Source organism: Heterocephalus glaber, unplaced genomic scaffold (assembly GCF_053883595.1).
Source record: "Heterocephalus glaber isolate CG9 unplaced genomic scaffold, H.glaber_assembly_v1.0 deba00001531, whole genome shotgun sequence".
Lineage (NCBI taxonomy): Eukaryota > Metazoa > Chordata > Mammalia > Rodentia > Bathyergidae > Heterocephalus > Heterocephalus glaber.
The window spans coordinates 13560955-13580353 of NW_028258329.1; the positions used below are offsets into that span (position 1 = coordinate 13560955).

General features: G+C 46.2%; 1 protein-coding gene and 1 long non-coding RNA gene across 8 annotated transcripts in view; one reads left to right on the top strand and one right to left on the bottom strand.

Annotated features, from left to right (window-relative positions):
- The window catches only part of LOC110350735 (uncharacterized), a 39753-nt gene extending 37316 nt beyond the window's left edge, over positions 1-2437 (top strand). For all 4 annotated transcript variants that reach the window (XR_002397525.2, XR_002397524.2, XR_002397526.2 and 1 more), the window contains one exon: positions 1684-2437. This is a non-coding gene — a long non-coding RNA (uncharacterized LOC110350735). The remainder of the gene's footprint in view (positions 1-1683) is intronic.
- The window catches only part of Slco3a1 (solute carrier organic anion transporter family member 3A1), a 318089-nt gene that overhangs the window by 16577 nt on the left and 282113 nt on the right, over positions 1-19399 (bottom strand). For all 4 annotated transcript variants that reach the window (XM_004852723.3, XM_087188354.1, XM_004852722.3 and 1 more), the window contains 2 exons: positions 8038-8213; positions 3498-3562 (listed from right to left, as the gene is read on the bottom strand). In XM_004852723.3, coding sequence (XP_004852780.1) covers positions 3498-3562; positions 8038-8213 — 241 coding nt within the window. The remainder of the gene's footprint in view (positions 1-3497; positions 3563-8037; positions 8214-19399) is intronic.

The window sequence follows — 19399 nt, forward strand, 5'->3', positions numbered from 1 at the left end:
CAGTGCCTTATGTAAATGGCACAGTATTTGCACAAAGCCTACATCCTCCTCCTATAGATGTTCAATCATGTCTGGATTACCTGTGACATCTAGTACAGTGTTAATGCTACTGACGTAGTCATTATACGGTATTGTTTACATAACAATAGAAAGAAAAGTGTGTTCGGTACCGATGCAATTTTAAAAAATAAGGTGAATCTGGGGATGAGGAACTGCAGCTACAGAGGGCTGACTACTTCCATTCAGGAAGTGAATCTCAGAGGGGCTCCTCATCTATATTCTTCAACTCCACCCCCCTCTCTCCACCTCAGCAGCCCCATTACAGCACAAGCCACCCCCAGCTGGTCCATTACCCCAGCGGCTTATCATGCACTGGGCAGACAGGACCCTTTCTAGAACACACGTGGATCTTCTCATTCTCTTGGCAAACCCAACAACTGCTTGCATTTGCCATAGATGTAAAGGTCAAATTCAGCAGGACAGAAGTCCTTTCTCCTCAAGTCCCTAATTTACTGCTTTCTGCAGCCATCAGACCTTCCTCAGCCTTTGCTCAGGCCCAGGAATTTATCCTTGTAAGTCTCTCTGCTTAAAGCACTCTCCCCCTCCTTCCGATCATCCGTAATAACTCTTGGTCATTCTCTAGGTCTTAGCGTAGGTATCACCACACATTTCCAAACTCACTGCCTGCATCCTGAGGCACTTAGGTGGTCTTCCCACATGTGCCTGTTGTCCTGGTGTTGGCTCCATCATGGATCTTATCACCCTCAACTGTGATGTCCCCATTGTATCCCCATTACCCATGTGGGGCCAGAATGAAGGTTGGCAGTGTCATGGAATCTGATTTATTGTTTGGCCTTTCATTGACACTGATGGTGGTTAATCTTATTGGGTGGCGCAAGAAATGAAGTTGGGCCAAATTCCAGGGTTTTTTGTTTTGTTTTGTTTTTGCTAAGCCGCTTTTAATTATAAGGTGAAACTTTGTCATATCCTTCTAAAAGCAGGGTTTCCAAACTGATTTGTGACCTATAATGAGCAATAAGATCAATATGGTGGGTCATGACTAATTTTTTCTTACAGTGAGCACTAGAATAGCATAGAAAATACCAGAATGTATCGCACATAGTAAGGTATTTTTCATGTAATTTGTTTCAGCTGTACCTATGCCTATGCACGTGTGCAGTTGGCCATGATACAAGACTGACTACCTCTAGCTCTGGGTCCCAGTTGCAGAAATTGAAGAACCCTGGCTGATTATACCTGGGGCAGATGCACATATCGATTGCTTTAGAGAAGTACACGATGATCTTAATTGTAACACAGAATACATACCTCGTCATATCCAGTTTTGTCTTCCATTGTCCTATAATTTTCATTAACTTTCAGTAATAGCACAAAATGAAAAAAATGCAACCTATCAAAATTGTTCTGAAGGATGAGTTTTTAAGTTGCCATGTTGGGTCCTTAACGTCTATGGTATTCTAGAGGCACAGAGGCCTCCATGACTCCACAGACCGGGGGATTTTGCTACCATTTTCCCTGCCTGTTCTTGGGAGGACTCTCAAAGGCAAGGCTGATGTCACTTACCTGGATGACTTAGAATACCATAGGTGCTCAGTAGATGTTAAATGACTGTGTACATGGAAGGGTTCCTAACTGGCTGATATTATATATCCACCTATCCAGCTATCCAAGCATGGAGACAGAGGGACCTGATGATACGGGCATATTCTACCCTTCCAGCGATAAGAGAAAAACCAGCATGATACCTGGTGGGAGAGCTCTGCAAGCTGCTGGAGGTTCCCATAATGGCACCAATGTTTTAATATGAATGAGTGTTGAATCTGCTTCATTTACAGCATTTCTGTCTTCCATGGGGAAAAAAATAAGACCAAGATGACATTTAAGTTTCCACGTGGGTACCGACAGAAACAGATCGATAATGGTAGAGGACCTGAGGCTCTGCCGCAGCTGTGGCTGGAATGCTCACGGGTCATTGCTACAGACAGCAAAGGGAGATGACAGGCATTATGCCATGTGTCACCGTCCCCCAGGAGGACTTTATCTTATTAATGGATTTAAGAGTGAATTTTCTCTTTTCCCATATGTCAATTATATAAGAAATTAACCTTATAAAAGCAAGATATATATTCAAAAATTTAAAGAAATTTAGGAAATATATTTTTCCATATTTACATGTGCCTTAAACATTTCAGTAAAGATCCTATACCACCTTTTTTGGGTTTTTTTGGTACCGGGGATCGAACTTGGGTCCTTGCACTTGCGAGGCAGGCGGCGCAACCACTGAGCTAAATCCCCAGCCACTTATACCACCTTTTTCTCCCCTCTGACATGTGCCCTTTCTAAGTCTGTATTTTTTCCCCAAGATTTGAAAAGGGAACATGAATCCCACTGGGATTATAGACCAAAATGGATTTAACTAATTCCATGTTATTGGCTATTTGGGTTGTTGACAAGTTTCCTTCGTTACAAACATTTTCATATGCATTTTTATAGCTAGGTCTCTGAGCTCACTCACGATTGTCTACTCGGAACGGGGAAGTTTATGTTTACCTTGGAAATGTAGGACATGGCTATTTCCCCTTTCTACTTTCACTTTCCATTTGTACAGTTAATATGTGTTAATAACCACAATTACCTTGGCCTTGACAATGGGACAGAATAACAGCAGGGTGGCACCAAGAGTCTGGTCCTCACTGGCTGTGCCAGCTTAACGCCAGGCAATGCCCAGGACCCTGAGTGAATTGTGGACTATCCCTGTCCATTTGTTCATTTTAAAAATGAGGAAGAGCTGAGTGCATGCCTGTACTCGTAGCCTAGCACTTTGGGAGGCTGAGGCAGGAGGATCACAAGTTTGATCCCAGCCTGTGTGAATTACTGAGACCCTGTCTCAAAATAAAGTGCAAAAGCCCCGAGTTCAATCCTCAATACTGCCATAAGTCGAGGGCCAGGGGGGATTAGACTGCATTCTTTCTATCCACACCAAATCTCAGAGTGTGGACTCCACAGCATAAAGGTCATATTTTCATCATGCCAGAACGTAATCAGTTTGGAAAAATGTAAAGGACACGGTTGGTTTACATTTGTGAAGTGTTATGAGAACGCCTCTCCCTCCCAGCAGGCGGCCTCATGAAGGAAGCATTTTACAAGATGCCCCTAGGTTGCTTAATAAAGGTGCCAAGTTGCACCATCAATGTTTCCCCCTTTGGTACCATTGCTTTGCTTCCTTATGCTGATGAGAATTGGGGAGGCAGGAAGACAAGAGTTCAGATGCATGACAACTAACTGTGACAGCTGAGCAGTGCCTCAGCTTAGTTCTAAACTGGGAGCAAAATTTTCAAGCTTCAAGTTTCTCTTGCTTACTAATAAACATCATAGAAAAAAACACAGACCCAGGAAATGGGACAACTTCACTCCCATTTACTTACCTGGTAATAAGCTCCAATTGGTTACAGAGGTAACAAAGAGACAATACGTACCCAACAAACGAAGGAGGAGAAAAAGAACTCCGAGGGCGTAAGACTTGAGTTCAGGGCTGACTGTCCTACATAAAGAGATGAAGAAGAAAAAACAAGATTCTTATCACTCTAATTAATAGGCCATAGTCACTCTTTGCTGTCCATCAGAGCCCTTCTTTAGAAAATTACTAATAGTGTTCAGTTTCCTTGCCTAAACTCTAAAAATGACTGCAACTGCAGTGCCAAGATAATTATAGGAATTTGACAGTGTTTTTTAATAACTGGAGCTCATCTTGTCATTTAAAGGACTGAATACAAATTTGGTCACAAAGTGTACATGTGGAGGCAGTTTGCTTTTGTTAAGGGGGAGCATTTTGGATGGGTGGGACACATGCGTGTGGAAAACAGCATCGGGGGATTTGTTCCTAGGCTCGGCACATCTGCCGGAACCATGGACACTTTGGTTACGGCATTTGTGAAATTCATCAGGCTGGCACGTTTTGACAGCCCGATGGCCATTTGGGAAATAATACCTCTACATCAAGTATCGGACCCTTTTTACTTGGAAAGATACCTCTGTATAGTGATGCTTCCTTTTTGCAACTGATTCAATTTCCCTTGCCTAGGTTACCTAACACTCCCTAAGAAGGATCTTCTTTGCTGCAACATTCTCAGAATGTAACATTTTTCTGTTACAAATGCAGAGAGACAGAGTGGGGAGTGATTCTAGATCGATGGGTCCACCCAGCTGGGAACACGGTCTCCTTTGCAATGCCACTTCAACTTGTAACTAGTTTATTCACTGCTCGCCTTCTCACCTGGAGGCCAAGGACTCTTTGCATCTTGTACCATGTGACTTAGCCCTGCTCTGTGCCTAGCACACAGCATGTGCTGAGCAAATGCAGGAGCAGGTGGACGGCCAGACAGATGTCTGTCTCCCACTTACAAACCAGGGAAGCCCTTCCTATGGACAAGTGGTGAACTGTGAAGGGAGACCTATTTGACCACATGCACATTACTTCAGGTCATCTTCAGCGCCACTAGCAGAAAACCTCCCCCTTATCTGTCCCATCGTAAGTCCCTCCGGCAGAAAGTGAGGGAGGCACATGACCATGTCTCTTGAGGGCCTTGAGGCATAGCTGATCCAGTGTGACTGAGCCTTAAGACGCACTGGGGAATATTTCAGTGTGGCTGAAACATCAGAGACCCACACAAGGCAAGGAGGGCCCAGGAATTGGTTCTGGACAAAATAAAGGCTAGGAACCAAGTTACCAACAGGGTATCCAGTACACAGGGTATGGAAGCTGTCAATGGGCTTAGTGGCCAGAATGATGCTCTTAAATGATCCAAGGGGTATCCATCCAATGACCTACCACTTGGTCTGTGGCTTCAGGGTATGACAAGTCAAAAGTGACTGTTAAACCAAAAGAAACTGCATGTGTGCCATAGACTGAATATGCCTTCCCAGAATTCATACATTCAAACCTATCCCTCAAGGGGATGGTGGGGCCTTTAGGAAGTGATTAGGTCTGGAGGGTGGAGCCCTAAAGAACAAGATTAATGTCCTTATAAAAGATGTCCCAAGAAACCCCTTGTCCCTTTTACCATGAGGGGGCCATGGTGAGAATTTGCCATCTATGAACCAGGAAGCAGGGCCTCATCAGATCACCTGCCTGTGCCCTGCCCTGGATTTTCTGGTTTCCAGAATCATGAGAAATACATTTTCATTGTTTACAAGCTACCATGTCTATGGTATTTTGTTACACCAGCCTAGAAAGGACTAAGTCAGTGGTTTTTACAATCTTTGCTCCCCTTTCTTAGATTTCCAGGGAAAGCTACAAATGTGTTATTCTTGGAGAAGTACATATTTCTTTTTAATTATAAAAAGTATAGTATAGGCAGCATGTCACAGCTTTCACAGAGAGGAGAACATGATTCTGGCTGATGAAGCCTGATCCCAGGAAGTACTCTTTGGAATATGCCTATCACGAAATCCAAGTTCCTCTATATGATGATCAGGTCCATGGCTACAGTTTTTACACAATCATTTGAAGGACTAACTTGAAAGACATATAATAAAGGCAAATTTTCCTTATCAAGAAAACATGCTGGTATAAAGAGCCAGAATATTTATCACTTGGAATTTGATTTCCTTTTAGCTATCACATCCCTTGGAACAAAGTGAACAAGGTGTTAAGATCTTTCTTCATATCCTGTTAGGAAACTGGTTCCCATAGGCAAATCATTCTCCTTGGATCCCAGTTACAAAGAAATGATGGGCCCAGTCTGAGTATTATTGCAAGTTTCAGGTAAGACCAAAGATGCAGCCTTAGCTTCTCAGCTTACTGGCCAAGTGTTCTCAAAAATCCCCCTTTCTCACACCGAGTCTCTTTCCCCATCTGTAAAGGGGGACTGCCAACAAGGGTATAAATACACTAATTTAAAACAAGAGCCCAGAGCTCATGCCTGCAAGGGACCCACCGAGTATCAACTTTCATCCCCACTTCTGGACATTCTGAGGACTGTTCCTGTGAGTGTGCTTCTGTCCAGCATCAGAGAGGGCCCAGTGTTCTTGGTTTCAGCAAGGGCTGGTGCACATTTGGGCTGAAGCTCAGACTGTTTGTGCCCTGTGCCTGCCTGGAACATCTGGGATGGCAAATAGGACCAGGAATGTGATAGTAAACAACTACTTTGGCCTTCTCAATATACAGCAGTGTGAGCACCAGACTCTGGCCCAGCCTGGCCAGGCCCAGGTTATGGAGGCCATATATTGTTGACCCATTGGAAGGGCATCAGATACTTCCTGAAAAATCCCAAGGGCTGTTTATGGAGCTGAAATTTGGTAGTGATCAAGGTTTCAACAGATTCTCCCTGTTTGATCTGCCAGTCATTACTTTTGAGTGTTAAGAGGTTGAGTTTTTGCAGGGGGGAATGGTCACTGTTCCTGCTTCCTGGTGCCTTTTGTGTGTGTAGAATACAATACAACTTTATGAGAATTTCTAGTGGGAAATAAACTCATAAGGCAGCCACCCTAAACCCACACATAAGATCTGATGGGTTTTGTCCATGTGCATATTACATATAATCATCTTCCATATATAGCTTTAAACTCAACTGTTCATTTCATAAACACTTTTCACGTTCTTAAGAATTTTCATTATTCCATCAAGCTACAGAACCATAATTTAACTTACTATTTCACTGCAGGTATTTCTGCTATTATAGTTAACATTATAATAAAATCTTTCTGTATTGGGCTTTTTCTCTTGTAGAAAAGTATTTTTTAGAGATAAATGGTGAGGGACAGGGGTAGGGTTACTGCATAAATGGGTCTGAATATTTTTATGGCTCCTGATTCACATTGCTGTATTGCCTTTTTGGAAGGACTGACATCTTTTCAACACCACCAGCAATATGTGATTTTACTAGTTCAGCCATAGCCTTGTGAAGCAGTGGGTATGAATTTTTAAAATTTATTTTTCAAACTAATAAGTGGAAAATGGCAATTTGCTTATTGTACCCTTAATGCCTTTGTACATTCACAAGGCCTTTGACAGTGATCTTGATAAGTACCTTGTATAAATCCTCCTCAATGGGAATTTATAACAAAGACCAGGAGCTGCGGCAGGCAGCAGGAGAGCAGGACAAGTTGAAGAAGACAGCCAGTGCTGCTTGGTGGCGTGGGATACTTCTAAGCATTTCATTCCTACTTTTCTTTCCAGCCCTTGGGATTGAATTGGTTTGCTTATACAGCTGTATCCCAACAAGACGACTCTTTCTCTGTACTGAATCCTTTCCTCTGGTTCGACAGATACTAGAGTATAGTCAGCTCACTTCTAGATTCTTCATACCAATCCAGGTAACTCTGGAAACCATAAAAGTCACTCAGAATATTGCTCAATCATTCACAGTTGAGGCACCTCAACTGCCCAAGGACAGGCCCCTAGAGAAAGAGCAACAGAATCCTAGGGAGCTTGCTCCAACAACCTGCATGTACAAGAGGAGCCGACACCTGCCTGCCATGAGACCTCTGGCACAATCACCTCTCGGGTCTCCACAGTGTCTGCCCACAGGCACTCTCCGTGGGTCGCACACCACTGCAAGTGGCAGGCAAGAGCGGTACCGTCACCCCCAGTAACATACAGAAACAAGTCTGGAGCGAGGTGTCCTGCCTAAGGGGCCATGGCTGGACAGCTGCAGGGCAGGTGGGACATGGGGACTTGGCTAGCCCAATGGCTCTTTCACTTCACTCTGACAAAGCTGTTCCCTGAAAGGATCAATGCAGAGTCCTTTTCAGAGCCACCTGCTGAGGCTACTCCTGGGAGGACAGGAAGGTGGTCTTTTTCCCCATCTTTGTCCTGCTGGCTTCTCTTGCTGTGAGCTCCCTAACTGATGGACTGTATTGATTCCTGTTGGCCCGGGGTGGCTGCGTACTCTGCTGTGGCGCTCTCTCGCCTGCCTTGTGAGGCTACACAGCATCAAAGCTATGGTTTCTGGGAGACACCATGTGGACAGGGAGGAGGTCGGGCGGCTCTCAGGTCCCTGGCCGTGAGATCCTTACCTGATGAGGATGATGACGGAGGGCGTCTGGGCCATGGCACCGATCATGCTGCAGATGCACATCACGCACAGGAAGGTGAGGAAGGCCTCTTGGCACCCGGGACTGGGGCATTTTCCAGGAACCACAGTGGCATTCTCAGGGGCGATGGTGGTGAGGCATGCACAGCCTGTGAGATTCTGAAAGGGAAGCATTCAGCCCTTTAAACTGGGGTCTCCTCAGATTCCATAGCTGAACCCATCCATCAGCCAAACTGTCAGGACTAATTATGCATTCCATGGTGTTCCATTAATTAGGCCTGAATAAACGAGTTAGCTTTTTAAGGAGGCTGCAAAAACACATGCAAATAAAGGAATATTTATGGGGAGGAGAGCTGATTTTCCTGTCTCCCGTGTGTTTCATTTCCATTCTCAAGAATCCCTTAATAAGCTCCACCGTAGACAAATGTGTCCCCCCCAATACAATTAGAGAGGAAATCGTGCTTCCACAATATGATAAAACATTGCCAAATTAACATTGTAATTACTTGCCAATTTGTCTCCTCTTTTATGCAGTTATAATTACATTGAAATGTATTAAAAGAAGTAAATCAGGTAACCCACATATGGTTGCTGGTTCAGTGCCTGACGTGGCACTCGGGACAAAGGATGTGCACATCATGCAAGAAGCCACTGTGCCCAGGGGGCTTCGAGAGGACAGAGCTGATGGAAAAGTACTCCAGTGGCTGAGAAAGCAAAGAGGGCTAAGAGATTCCAAGTGGCTTAGAGCAGAGCGGCTTGTGGGGAGCAGAGAGAAAGCCTGGCGAGACACACTCATTAATATATGATCAGAGAGGGGAAAGAGAAGCGATGGCATTCCCTTTGATCTTCCTGAACCGAAGGCCCTGTTGCACATTCCCAGGCTCGGTCCTCCTCCACACTCCAGGCTCACTCGCTCCAGGAATCTCTGATGGCAAAGGGAGGAGCAGGGGCTGGAAGAGGCTGAGCCTAGTGCCAAGCCAATTAAGGTTCGATAATAATAGTGCAGAGGCCTTTAATGAATACAAAGTGAAAACAGTCATAAATGATTCATTGCTTTCCTCCCCCAGACTGATCGGCTTTCCAAGCACATGCACAGGTAAATCCTCCTGGAGGCTGAACAAATCCCCTTGGGCTTTTAGGCTTCTCCTCCTCTGCCCTTCTCCCTCCCCCATCTCCTTCTCTTTCCCTTTGCAAGATGACTTCAGGAGTACCCCAAGCCTTGTGTGTTCCCACTCCCGAGGGGCTGTGCCCCATGTGGGGTTTGAATCTGCAGGGAGGAAATGGGGCCACACACTGTCTGCACCCTCCTCCTCCTCAGTGGTCTGTCTAGGGCAGGCATCTTGGTGGAAATAGCCCTGTTGCATACCTGGGACACTAATGGTAATTCTCAGCCACCAAGGACCAACCCCTCTCCTTTTTCCCCTCTAGATTTCCTAGCTCTCTCATAAAGCCCAGCACAGATACTGCCTTCTGTCTGAGGCCTCTTCTGGCTCAGCTGTTCCTTTCTGTCTTCCGGAGGCTCCTTTGAGGGTCACACTCCACCCCCCACTGCAGAGACCCCTACCTGCCTCCCGGAGGGAGGAAAATTGTTGGACAAGAATCTCTGGGCCAGGACTCCCCTGCTTTGTACTTCCTCTCCTGAGCACCTTTTCCTGGCACGGTGCTGAGTAGTAGTAGGTGAAATGCAGCAAAGAGTTTTGGATACACAGGTATTCGAGTCTGCCTCTGCCTTGATTAGGAAGCTAGACTTCTCCCTACTCTAAGGTAAAACGGCACTCCTCCAAGCCCCAACCTCACCGACATCAAGGGCCAAACTCTTAGAGCTGCTGGCCTCACTGCCTGCGTTTCCTCATTGCCTGGCTTGCAGCTCACCCCAGCTGGCTTCTGTCCCCACATGTACTAAGTTCTCAGGGGGCTGCATGTCCCCTATCCCATCATCTTCTGCTGTAACTGTCACTGTCACCGGAGCTCTGGTCCATGGTCCATTCTTTGGCTCCATTGCTCCGCTCTCCCGGTTCCCTTTTCTCTCTCCTTATCCATCTTTCTTGCTGGCACCTTCTCCCCTTTCTTACTCTAAAATGCTTCAGCTGCTCAGGACTTTCTGCTCCTCTTTCCCTAGGTCTCCTTTGCTTATCAACCTTGCTCATGACTCCCCGAGACTGACCCACTTGCCTGTTTCCCTTTGGGATTATGTGACAGCCTTTCCTGACACATGAGTGCATTGAGGGAGCAAACTGAACCCGACTGGTCAGCTGGCACCACTCTCCTGAGGCTGGGAGCTGGATTTCCCTTTCCTGGATGGATGACTGTGGGACAGGAGGAGGATGTGGAGAAATTTAGAAAGTAGGAGTTGTAGGAGATCAGAATATCCCATCTCAAAATACGCCTTATCTGGAGAAATTAAAGATATAGAAGAAGCTCTGACAACAGAGAGATTACTGTTTCTTTAAAAAGAAATTCACATTTACAGTCAGTGGTCCCTTCACATCCAAGGAAGACTGGGTTGCAGGCCTCCCAAACATAACAAAATCCAAGGATGCTCAAGCCCCTTCTATAACATGGTGTAGTAGTATTTGCACAGAACCTATGTGTCATATCATCTCTAGGTGACAATAATACCTGACACAATATAAATGTATTATAATTTCCATAACTGTTAGGCTGTATTGTTTAGGGAATAAAGCCAAGGGAAAAAATTCTGTGCATGTTCAGTACAGATGCAATTTCTTCTCCCGAAAAATTTCAGTCTGTGGTTGGTTGAAGTCACAGATGTGGACCCCATAAAAATGAGGTCCAACTATATAAAAGGGAATCTTGTTTCTTCATTTTTTGAAATAAGACATGAAGTGTTGTTTAAGCTGGCTTCAAACGCCTGGGTTCAAGTGATGCCTCTGTCTCAAGCTCTGGAGCAGCTGGGACTACAGGTGTGTGCCTTTCTCCTGGCTCGGGGATCTTGATTTGAGGGGTGTTACCTCTCTGTCACAGGAAGAGAAGCATGACTCAGGCTACCACAGACTTTCTGTGGAGAAAGAGGCCACCTACACTTGCATAACAGGCCTCTCTTGCTGATGATCCTTTTTCTGGTTACCTGCCTATAAATGGCCTCTGCCCCGCACTTCAGTTCTTTGTTTTGGCAGACGATGGTTTTCAGCCTACATCCAAAGCTGCCTCTTTGAGATTCATTCATCTTTCTGGAGGTACACAAGTTACTAAACTTGCTTGTTCTTCTCTTGTTAGTCTGTCCTGTTACAGGCATCTGTCCCAGCTAAGAACTATGATGCTCTGAGAGGTAATCAGTTTCCCTTCCCTACAAAGTGAAGCAGAGGCCACTAAAAAGGCCATACCAGCAGGCGAGGGGCTGGATGTTCTGAAAGTGACTAGAAGGTTCTGTCTGCCCCCACGGTGCATCCCTACTGACCAACAGAGGCCCCATGCCCACCTCGAGTGACCTGGTTCCCAGCTCTCTCTCGAGGAGTTCTGGTCCTGCTGAGCAGCCACATACACACACACACTCAGCTTCTTGGGCTCCTCCCACGAGCTCTGACTTGCCCACTTTGCTCCCTCATCTCCCTCCTCCCAGACCTCACTCTCCAGCTTCTCCAGGTTCACATCAGCTCTGTTCCCTAATGAAGCCCTTTCTCTTCAAAACATGTGTGGTCAGAGGGCTGCCCCACCCCCAAGACCCAAGATCCTTTCCTCCTAGCTCTCGTCTCGGTAATGGCACTCGATGGACTTGCTAGAAACTAGGAGGTAATTCTGACACCCCTACATCTACACCAAATTGTTCCTCTTGGCCCTAAGGCTAATGAGGACAGAGACCACTGCAGTTCTGCTGTCTAACTCATCTCCAGCTGTACAAGGCAGGGTGTGGTTCATAACAGGGATTCACTAAGTATTTTGAACACAAACACATGCCCTTTCGTTTTACAGAATCCTAAGAATGTCTCCAACAATGCCCCAGTTTAAACCATTCCGCCGTCCTCCCTTTGATCACTGCAGTAGCCTGGGAGGAAAGACACTTGGTCCTGGGGTCCTAAACCACATGTACTCAAAGAGCACCCAGTTATAAAGATGGAACAGGGCCCTCTGGGAGGCTGTGGTTGTGTTTGCACTAGTACCCCAGGGACTGAGTTCTGACACATACAGCCTCTCAGGAGCACTTAGGAGTAGGACCTGGGTACTGGAACTCAGTGATCAGAGAACAATCAGGAGATGTCAGAAGCTGAGATGCCTGCTCTCACCCCATTAAGCCAGCACCCAGAGCAGAGGCTTGTGGACCTCTGTGGCCTGAGAAGTGGCAGTCCCTGGCAGATTCCATGATGGCTAACTTTTAGGAATGTGCATTAGACTCCAAGTTCCTTTATGGTCCCTGAGCTGGCAATGACCTATTTCCCATCCTTGTTTCTAGGCTATGTGTTCACAGAGGCAGGGCTGGACTCTCTGCCCGGCATCATGTCTTAGGAGGGCAGGATCTAGCTTTCCTGTGAAGAACATGTGCTATGTCCCCTCACATGGGTGATCAGACAACTGTGGTGCCCTCAGAAGAGGCCCAAAAAGCTGGCTGACCAAGAGGAGAGGGGGCCTGGTGTGCCAAGTCCACAAGAACTTATCCAACAAGGAGGCTTGCCTAGCATAAAGTGGCGCAGGTACACTGGGAGTCACAGCGCGATTTGTAAGAGCTCAGGTTGTTCAGTAATCAGCTCATCACGCTCTGGTTAAAGAGATTCAAGTAAGCCCACATGAGGGGAAGGAAGATCATGCAGCTATCAGAAAGGTCAGACAGAACTCTCTGGATAACACTGAAAGAACTCCAAGGTAAGCGAGTAACTACAGGTCGTAAACCAGGTGAGAAGATGTGCAGTAAAAAAAATACAAAAATCTGAAATCTAAAATCTGAAACTTTTGCAGCACTGCCATGACAAAAATGTCACACGTAACCTCATGTGATGGCTCATGGTCAAAACCCAGGTGCTCAGCACACACTGTCTTCGGCATCCCCAAGGGAACAAAAGGCTCTCCCAGTCCCCATCAGCTATAATATCTCATGACTATCTCATGCACGTGCAAATACTTTAAAATCAGAAAAAAATCCTAAATCTGAAGTTTCAAAGAAGAGATTTTGGATAAGGGACACTGTATAAGAAACCAATGATGATAACATTCATTTAGTGGGTTGAGAATTGGGTCCAGAACAAGAAACTGACACGCACGGGAGACTTCTCATTTCTTCCTTTGGATACTTTTTGAACCATATAACAGTATTATTTATTTAAAAATTTAGGGCTCTGTAACATTACAAAAATTAAGAAGAAGAAGAAAGCCCAGCACAGTGGCCCTGGCCTGTGATCCCAGCACTCTGGGAGGCTGAGGCCAGAGAATCACAAGCTTGAGGTTGACCTGGACAACTTAGCAACTTAGTGTAACCTTGTCTCACAATAAAAAAAGAGCTGGTGATGTAGCTCAGTGTGAAGGCTCTGGGTTCAATCCTCAGTGCTCCAAAAAACAAAAACAACAAAAAAAGAGAAATCAACCAAGGCAGTGTAACAGGTCACTGAACATTTCACTCTTACTCCACACTGAGGCACTGATTTGAGAAATGTTTCTATTCACATGTGATGATAGGAATAAATAATTACAATAGTCCAAAACCATAAAAATAGAAACATTATTCTGCGGAATCCTGGATTTGTTTTCTATTAATGAAGGAAATGGTGAGAACACTCTTTTGACAGCTCCAAGGACCAGATCCTTGCCAGCACTATTTCAATAACACTGGCAATTAAAGTTGCTTTTGTTATGCCTCCAACAGCATTCAACACTGATGAAGCAATTCGCATTAAGAGTACAGATACAGTGAATTGCTAGGCTAAAAGATTACTTTTCTATGGGGATAGTGCCAGAAGCAATGGTGTGATTGGTATTAAAGAGTCTGCTGTGCAAACCTGGAAAGCAGAAGGTCTTCCCCAACCTTCTGGGAAACTGCCTTTCTTCTTTCTGTGAACACAAGCTTTCTGTCACCAGGAGGAAATGACAATGGGACCCAACATGGGGCCCTCGTCCTGTGGTCCAGGAGGGGAGTCGGCCCAAGCTGAGCCAGGCTTGGTCCTGGTTCTGCCTGTGAGATCTTCAGTCTTTTGTGCCACACATCCTATCCTAATAATGTGGTAAAAGGACAGGTGACACCACCCTGACAGACTGGGGCATTTTCCTGAGAACAATAACCTACTCCTATCCATGTGTGGCAGGCATGTACAGATTCTCGCACCATTCAGTGAACTTGCTGACACCCGCCTGCCACTTGGTGGTGGGATTACTCACTGGCCCAGCCCAGCTGGCATTTCTGGAGAACTGGTGACAACCCACCGGCTCAAGGCTGAGGGGATACTGAAAACCACAACTGACTCCAGCCCGCCCATACCCCTAGGTCTGAACATCTGTCTATACGCCGCTCATGCACGGCCCACACAGCAAAGTCCTCGCAGGCCTGGCCACAAGGCAAATGGTCACTTGGCTCTCATGACAAAGGCCTGACCCTGGCAAATGTCCACACCCTCCTCCTGGTACCGCCCCACCAGAACGGATTTCTACCTGGCAGAGAGGACACCCGAGGTCATGAATGCCTCAGCATGGTCATCTTCTTCTATTTGAATGTAACCACCTCAGCTTTATCATTGGATTTTTAATTTTAAAAAAGCCTTTTCCTTATTAGAAAAATTATTGCATTTTAGATAGTCCTCAAATATACAGAAAATCTGAAAGAAATTAGCTCTTTAGTTCCTAACCAGAGATAGATATCTATGAATGGCTGGGTATATAGCCTTATCTTTTTAATGCAAAGATATAAATATATCTGGATATTTTTCCTTAGAAAAGATTTTTCTTTCACAGTTGGTGTATTGTTTTATAACGTGTTCCTTCCCCTTTTAACCTTGTAAGGCAGGACCGAGTGCTGCTTTTGAGCATTTCCTTGTACGTAACTCTATCAATGTGTTGTCTTGTTTTATCTAGGGGCCAGATAGGAAACACAAATAAGAAAAATGGTTCAGGTACAAGGGTGGCTGGTGTAGCGGGGTGGTGCTTAAGCAGAGATCAAGTGTCTTGTCCAAACTGCTGGGTGTCTGAGCTGCAGCCCATACCGCCCTACCTCAGTACAGGCCCCATATTAGCCATCTTCTGGCTTTGTAGATGTCAGAACCCAGATCCACATTCAAAACACCCCAAATGAATGCCATTCACACTTTGGCTTGGTTTGCAGGAAATGCATCTTCACACAGACGTGGTGTAGAGCAGCCAGCTCCCTCCTCTTGCTGTGACGGGCGGTGTAGCACCAGTGCGTGACCTGTGTGTATGGCTTGGATTCCACAGTGGACAAACGCAAGTACAGTGAGACAGCAACAAAGATGCAAGGATTGGTGCTCAGTGGCAGCTCAGAGCGTGACCTCTTTCTTGAAAGATAAAAATGTCCAGACATGTGTCATTCCTACTCCTGGAGCAGAAGTCTTAGGCAGGATGATTGCGTGCTCCAAGGACGCTGCTGAGGGCACTGCTGCATGGGAGGGGGCAGACTTGGGGATGGTGTGAAATATCCTATAGTGCCGACGACAGATCCTCACGACAAAGAATCCCAATACGTCCCAATATATTAGTAACAGCAAGGTTGAGAGGCCTCGCATGAGAGCAGTGGGTTCCAACCTTGGCTCCGTGTCAAAATCTGGGAGAGGGGTTTTAAAAAAATCCTTACCCCTGGGTCTTACTCTAGAACAAGGAAACCAGAATCTCAAGAGTTGGCTCAGGGATCCTGTTTCAAAAGCTCCCAGGAGATGGTGAGAGGCAGGTGGGACTGAGAGCTGTAACTCGGGGTCAGTGATGGGGTCACCCCTACCCCTTATTGAATTCACTCAGTGCTTTGTTAAAATAAGTGCTCCATAAATGTTTGTGGACTGGATGGCGGATGGATTAGCTGTCTATCATCAGTGGTCTGCAAACTGCTGTGCAGGCCTGGCATGGACTTTCAACGTTCTATTGGTGGGTGATATAAGCTGTTTTTTTTCTTTTTAGTCAATTATTCAGTACATCAAAAGGATACAACTTCCAGCAATCAGTCAGCCACATACTAACATGCTTTCTGCTGGAATAATTACTCCGGAAAGTGAAAGGTACAGAAACAATCTGGAAAATATATGCATGCCAAAGAAGCTTACAAAATTAACTGGCAATCTTTCTACCACCCCTCCTGGTCATATGCGATGAGAAGAATTAGAAATCGTTCATGAAATTCAGGCCTGGAACCTTCCATTGCTATCACTCAAGGAGTTATGAAAGGAGAAAATGAAAAACAAAAACCTCCACAGAGGCAGGAAGGAAAGTCTAATATCAGGAAACTGCTAATCCTAGCCAGATTTCCCTTCTTCTCAGAATTATTTGACTGGTGGACTAACTCACAGCTAAAGGAGTTATGGAAAATGTTCACAGGTCTGGGTAGAAATTATGAAGTGGTGAGAAATGAGCAGGATTAGCTTGTTACTCTGGAATCAGTGCCACCCAATCTATCTCCTGGTCACCTGCTGTACAAGACAGAGTCATTATCACCTGTCACTTCTCTGAGGTCAGGATGGAGCCCAGCGGGACATTTAGAGAGCTTGAAACCTTTACAGGGAGCCACAGCTGTCATTGGTAATGTGAACTGGTGAGGGAGACATTGCAGCAAATCAACCATCAGAACAGGTGATGCGTGAGCTTTGGTAGGAGGGAGCAGGTGTGGTGGGTTCAGCAGGAAGAGCACTAACTACCATAGGCCTGGAGAAAGTGACAAGATAGGAGAAGACGACCCTTGAGTTTCAACAGATAGGACAGGGCCTAGCCAGGGAAAACTCTGGATGCAGTATAAGGAACCACATGTGCAAAGGTCCAGCGGCAGGGAGAGCTTGGTGTGCTGGGGGAATGTGAAGAAGTTCCACTTAGCAAGGGGCTGCTAGAGAGGCAGCCAGGACCAGATGGTGCTGACTGTGGACAGCATGGATGAAGAGCTCACTTCAAGTGGAAAAGAGGCAGGGACCCTAGAAAGGGGAGACTCAGAGTGCAGAGGAAGACACTGGGTTTGGTATAGGCCAGCATCTATGTCCCACTGTTTTCTACTGTGTGCCTTGAAGAGGTGACCAAGCTCACTTGTAATCATAGATGGAGAGGAACACAGACTCCCCCCATGACTGAGGCACAAACAACCCAACCCAGATGGGGCTGAGCTCAGGTGAGGCTGATGGAGCCGAGGGAGCAGGCTGGATTCAGGCTGGGCAAGCAGGGGACCCCTGGCCTGGAGGAAGAATCTGCGTCCAAAGGGGAAAGAGGTAAGAGACTAGGAAGCCTTTGGCTGCAAGAACATCAGTAAGACTTTGGAGACCAGAAGGAAGATGGAGGAAGACGAAGAAAGGAGGGAGGGGTGGCCAGGGAGGCATCACACCCGGGATACAACCCACTGTTTGGCATTTTCTCCAAATCCTGCAACAGAGATTTAAAAGTTTCAAATTGCCTCATGCTCATTTCAGGATGCCATCGTCGGATTCCTCATTCTTGGCTGAGCTGCCACAGCCGTGAATGCGCAAGGAAGGGCCCGTTGCCTGGCCAAACCGGCTCCTACCAGAGCTGGCTGCTGTGCTAAGCCTTACAGTTGTTGTTGTTTGGAGCTCGAGGGTTACAAGTGGCACTTTCTGGGAGGAGTCTGGCTCTGTGTCCCCGAATCCTTCTCCACCTGTTTGAAGTCAGAGCATCCAGAGATCTGCAGCTGCGGGAAGACATGGAGCTCCTGCCCAGCCCAGCGCAGCCCAGCCTAGGCCAGCCCGGGGATGCTGGGGGAGAAGAACTCCCAGCCTTGCCAGCTCCCCGATGCTGTGGGGGCCTCCGGGAGTGAAGGAAAGGCCTCCACGTCCAGAGGGAAGCAGAGGAGCATGCAGTCCTGTAACTGCACCTCACAGCTTTGCTGTGTCAGTGGCTGGAAGTGACCACGGGCCCAGTTAGGCTTTTATCCAATAAACCTCTTGTACATGCAAGATCAGGGGAACTGCAGATTTTAAGACAATTTTTGGTCAGGGCGCTCCCCGCAGTAAATACTTGTTTGGTCTCAGGACAGCAGGCGACATGAAGTCATCGCAATCCTTAGAACAGGACAATAAATCAGGCTAATTTACAACGTGACTTTTTGGATATTAAAATGTTAACGACATTGTTATGAAAAATAAGAGCTTGTGTTTTTGTTTTAACCATTCTCAAGGCCCTAGACCATTTTTAATATTTATTTCTACTCTTGTAAAGAAATTACCGTATCATCTAATTTTTTAAAAATCTGCTCCTCCAATCCAGCATCCCCCACCACGGTGATTTATTTTGTCTATAGAAAATGTTAATAATCAGCCAGGAATCCAAATGTTAAAAGCAGAGAAAAATGAAATATTTGCAAATGAAAATAAATGATCCATTTTTCTTCTTTTCCGAGAAATTGCTGCTTTCATAAGATCCAAGATCTAAGAAGGGGAGGAAGTGAATGATTTCAACCCTAGCTGTCCTGAGAGGAGCTGCCTGGGCTTCATATTTTCCCTCCTGTCCATGCGTTATGGGGACATTTACAAAGCGCTTCCGGGTGACAGGGGCCTTTGCTTCTGAAACAACTAGGTGGGGGCAGGTGACAGATACTTCTGGCCATCACTGCAATGAAACGAGGCGGGCCTTCAAGAAAGGGCACGGGCCAGATTCCGGAGGCAAGGACTCCAAAGATGAGGGAGCGAAGGGATTGTTTCAGAGGCAGGGCCATTTGAGTAGGGTATTGAGAGGTGAGTAGGAATTGCCTGACTGGAAAGAGCAGTAGAAAAAAGACAGGTTTTGTGGGAAAAATGAAGAACACAAACTGAAAACAAGAGGTGAAGCCATACAGTGAAGACACACCGCAAGCGAACTCAGGGACTGTATCTTCTCTCCTGGTTGGCAGGGTGGCATCTGAAAGGGTCCCCTGAAGGTTATGGAAACCCTCCTGGCTGCAGTGTAGAAGACAGAATGGAAGGGGCTGTCCTGGGCATGCACGTGCTTCACGCAGGAGACAGGCAGGTCTGCCCCCTGGGCAGCGGTACGAGAGACCCAGGAGGGCAGGGGGCACCATGACTGTGTCACCAGTCAGTCAGCCTCAGGTTTTCATGCCAAGAACATAGAAGGCTTAGAGCTCACAGCCAACCGAAAAAGTCATGCCGAGAAGAAAAAGCCAAAAAAAAAAAAAAAAAAAAAGATGTGGTTGGGAAAATGAAAAAGGCAAGAGGCATTTATTGGAAAGAAGAAAAGAAACTAAGAGTGGAGTCAGAGGTCTC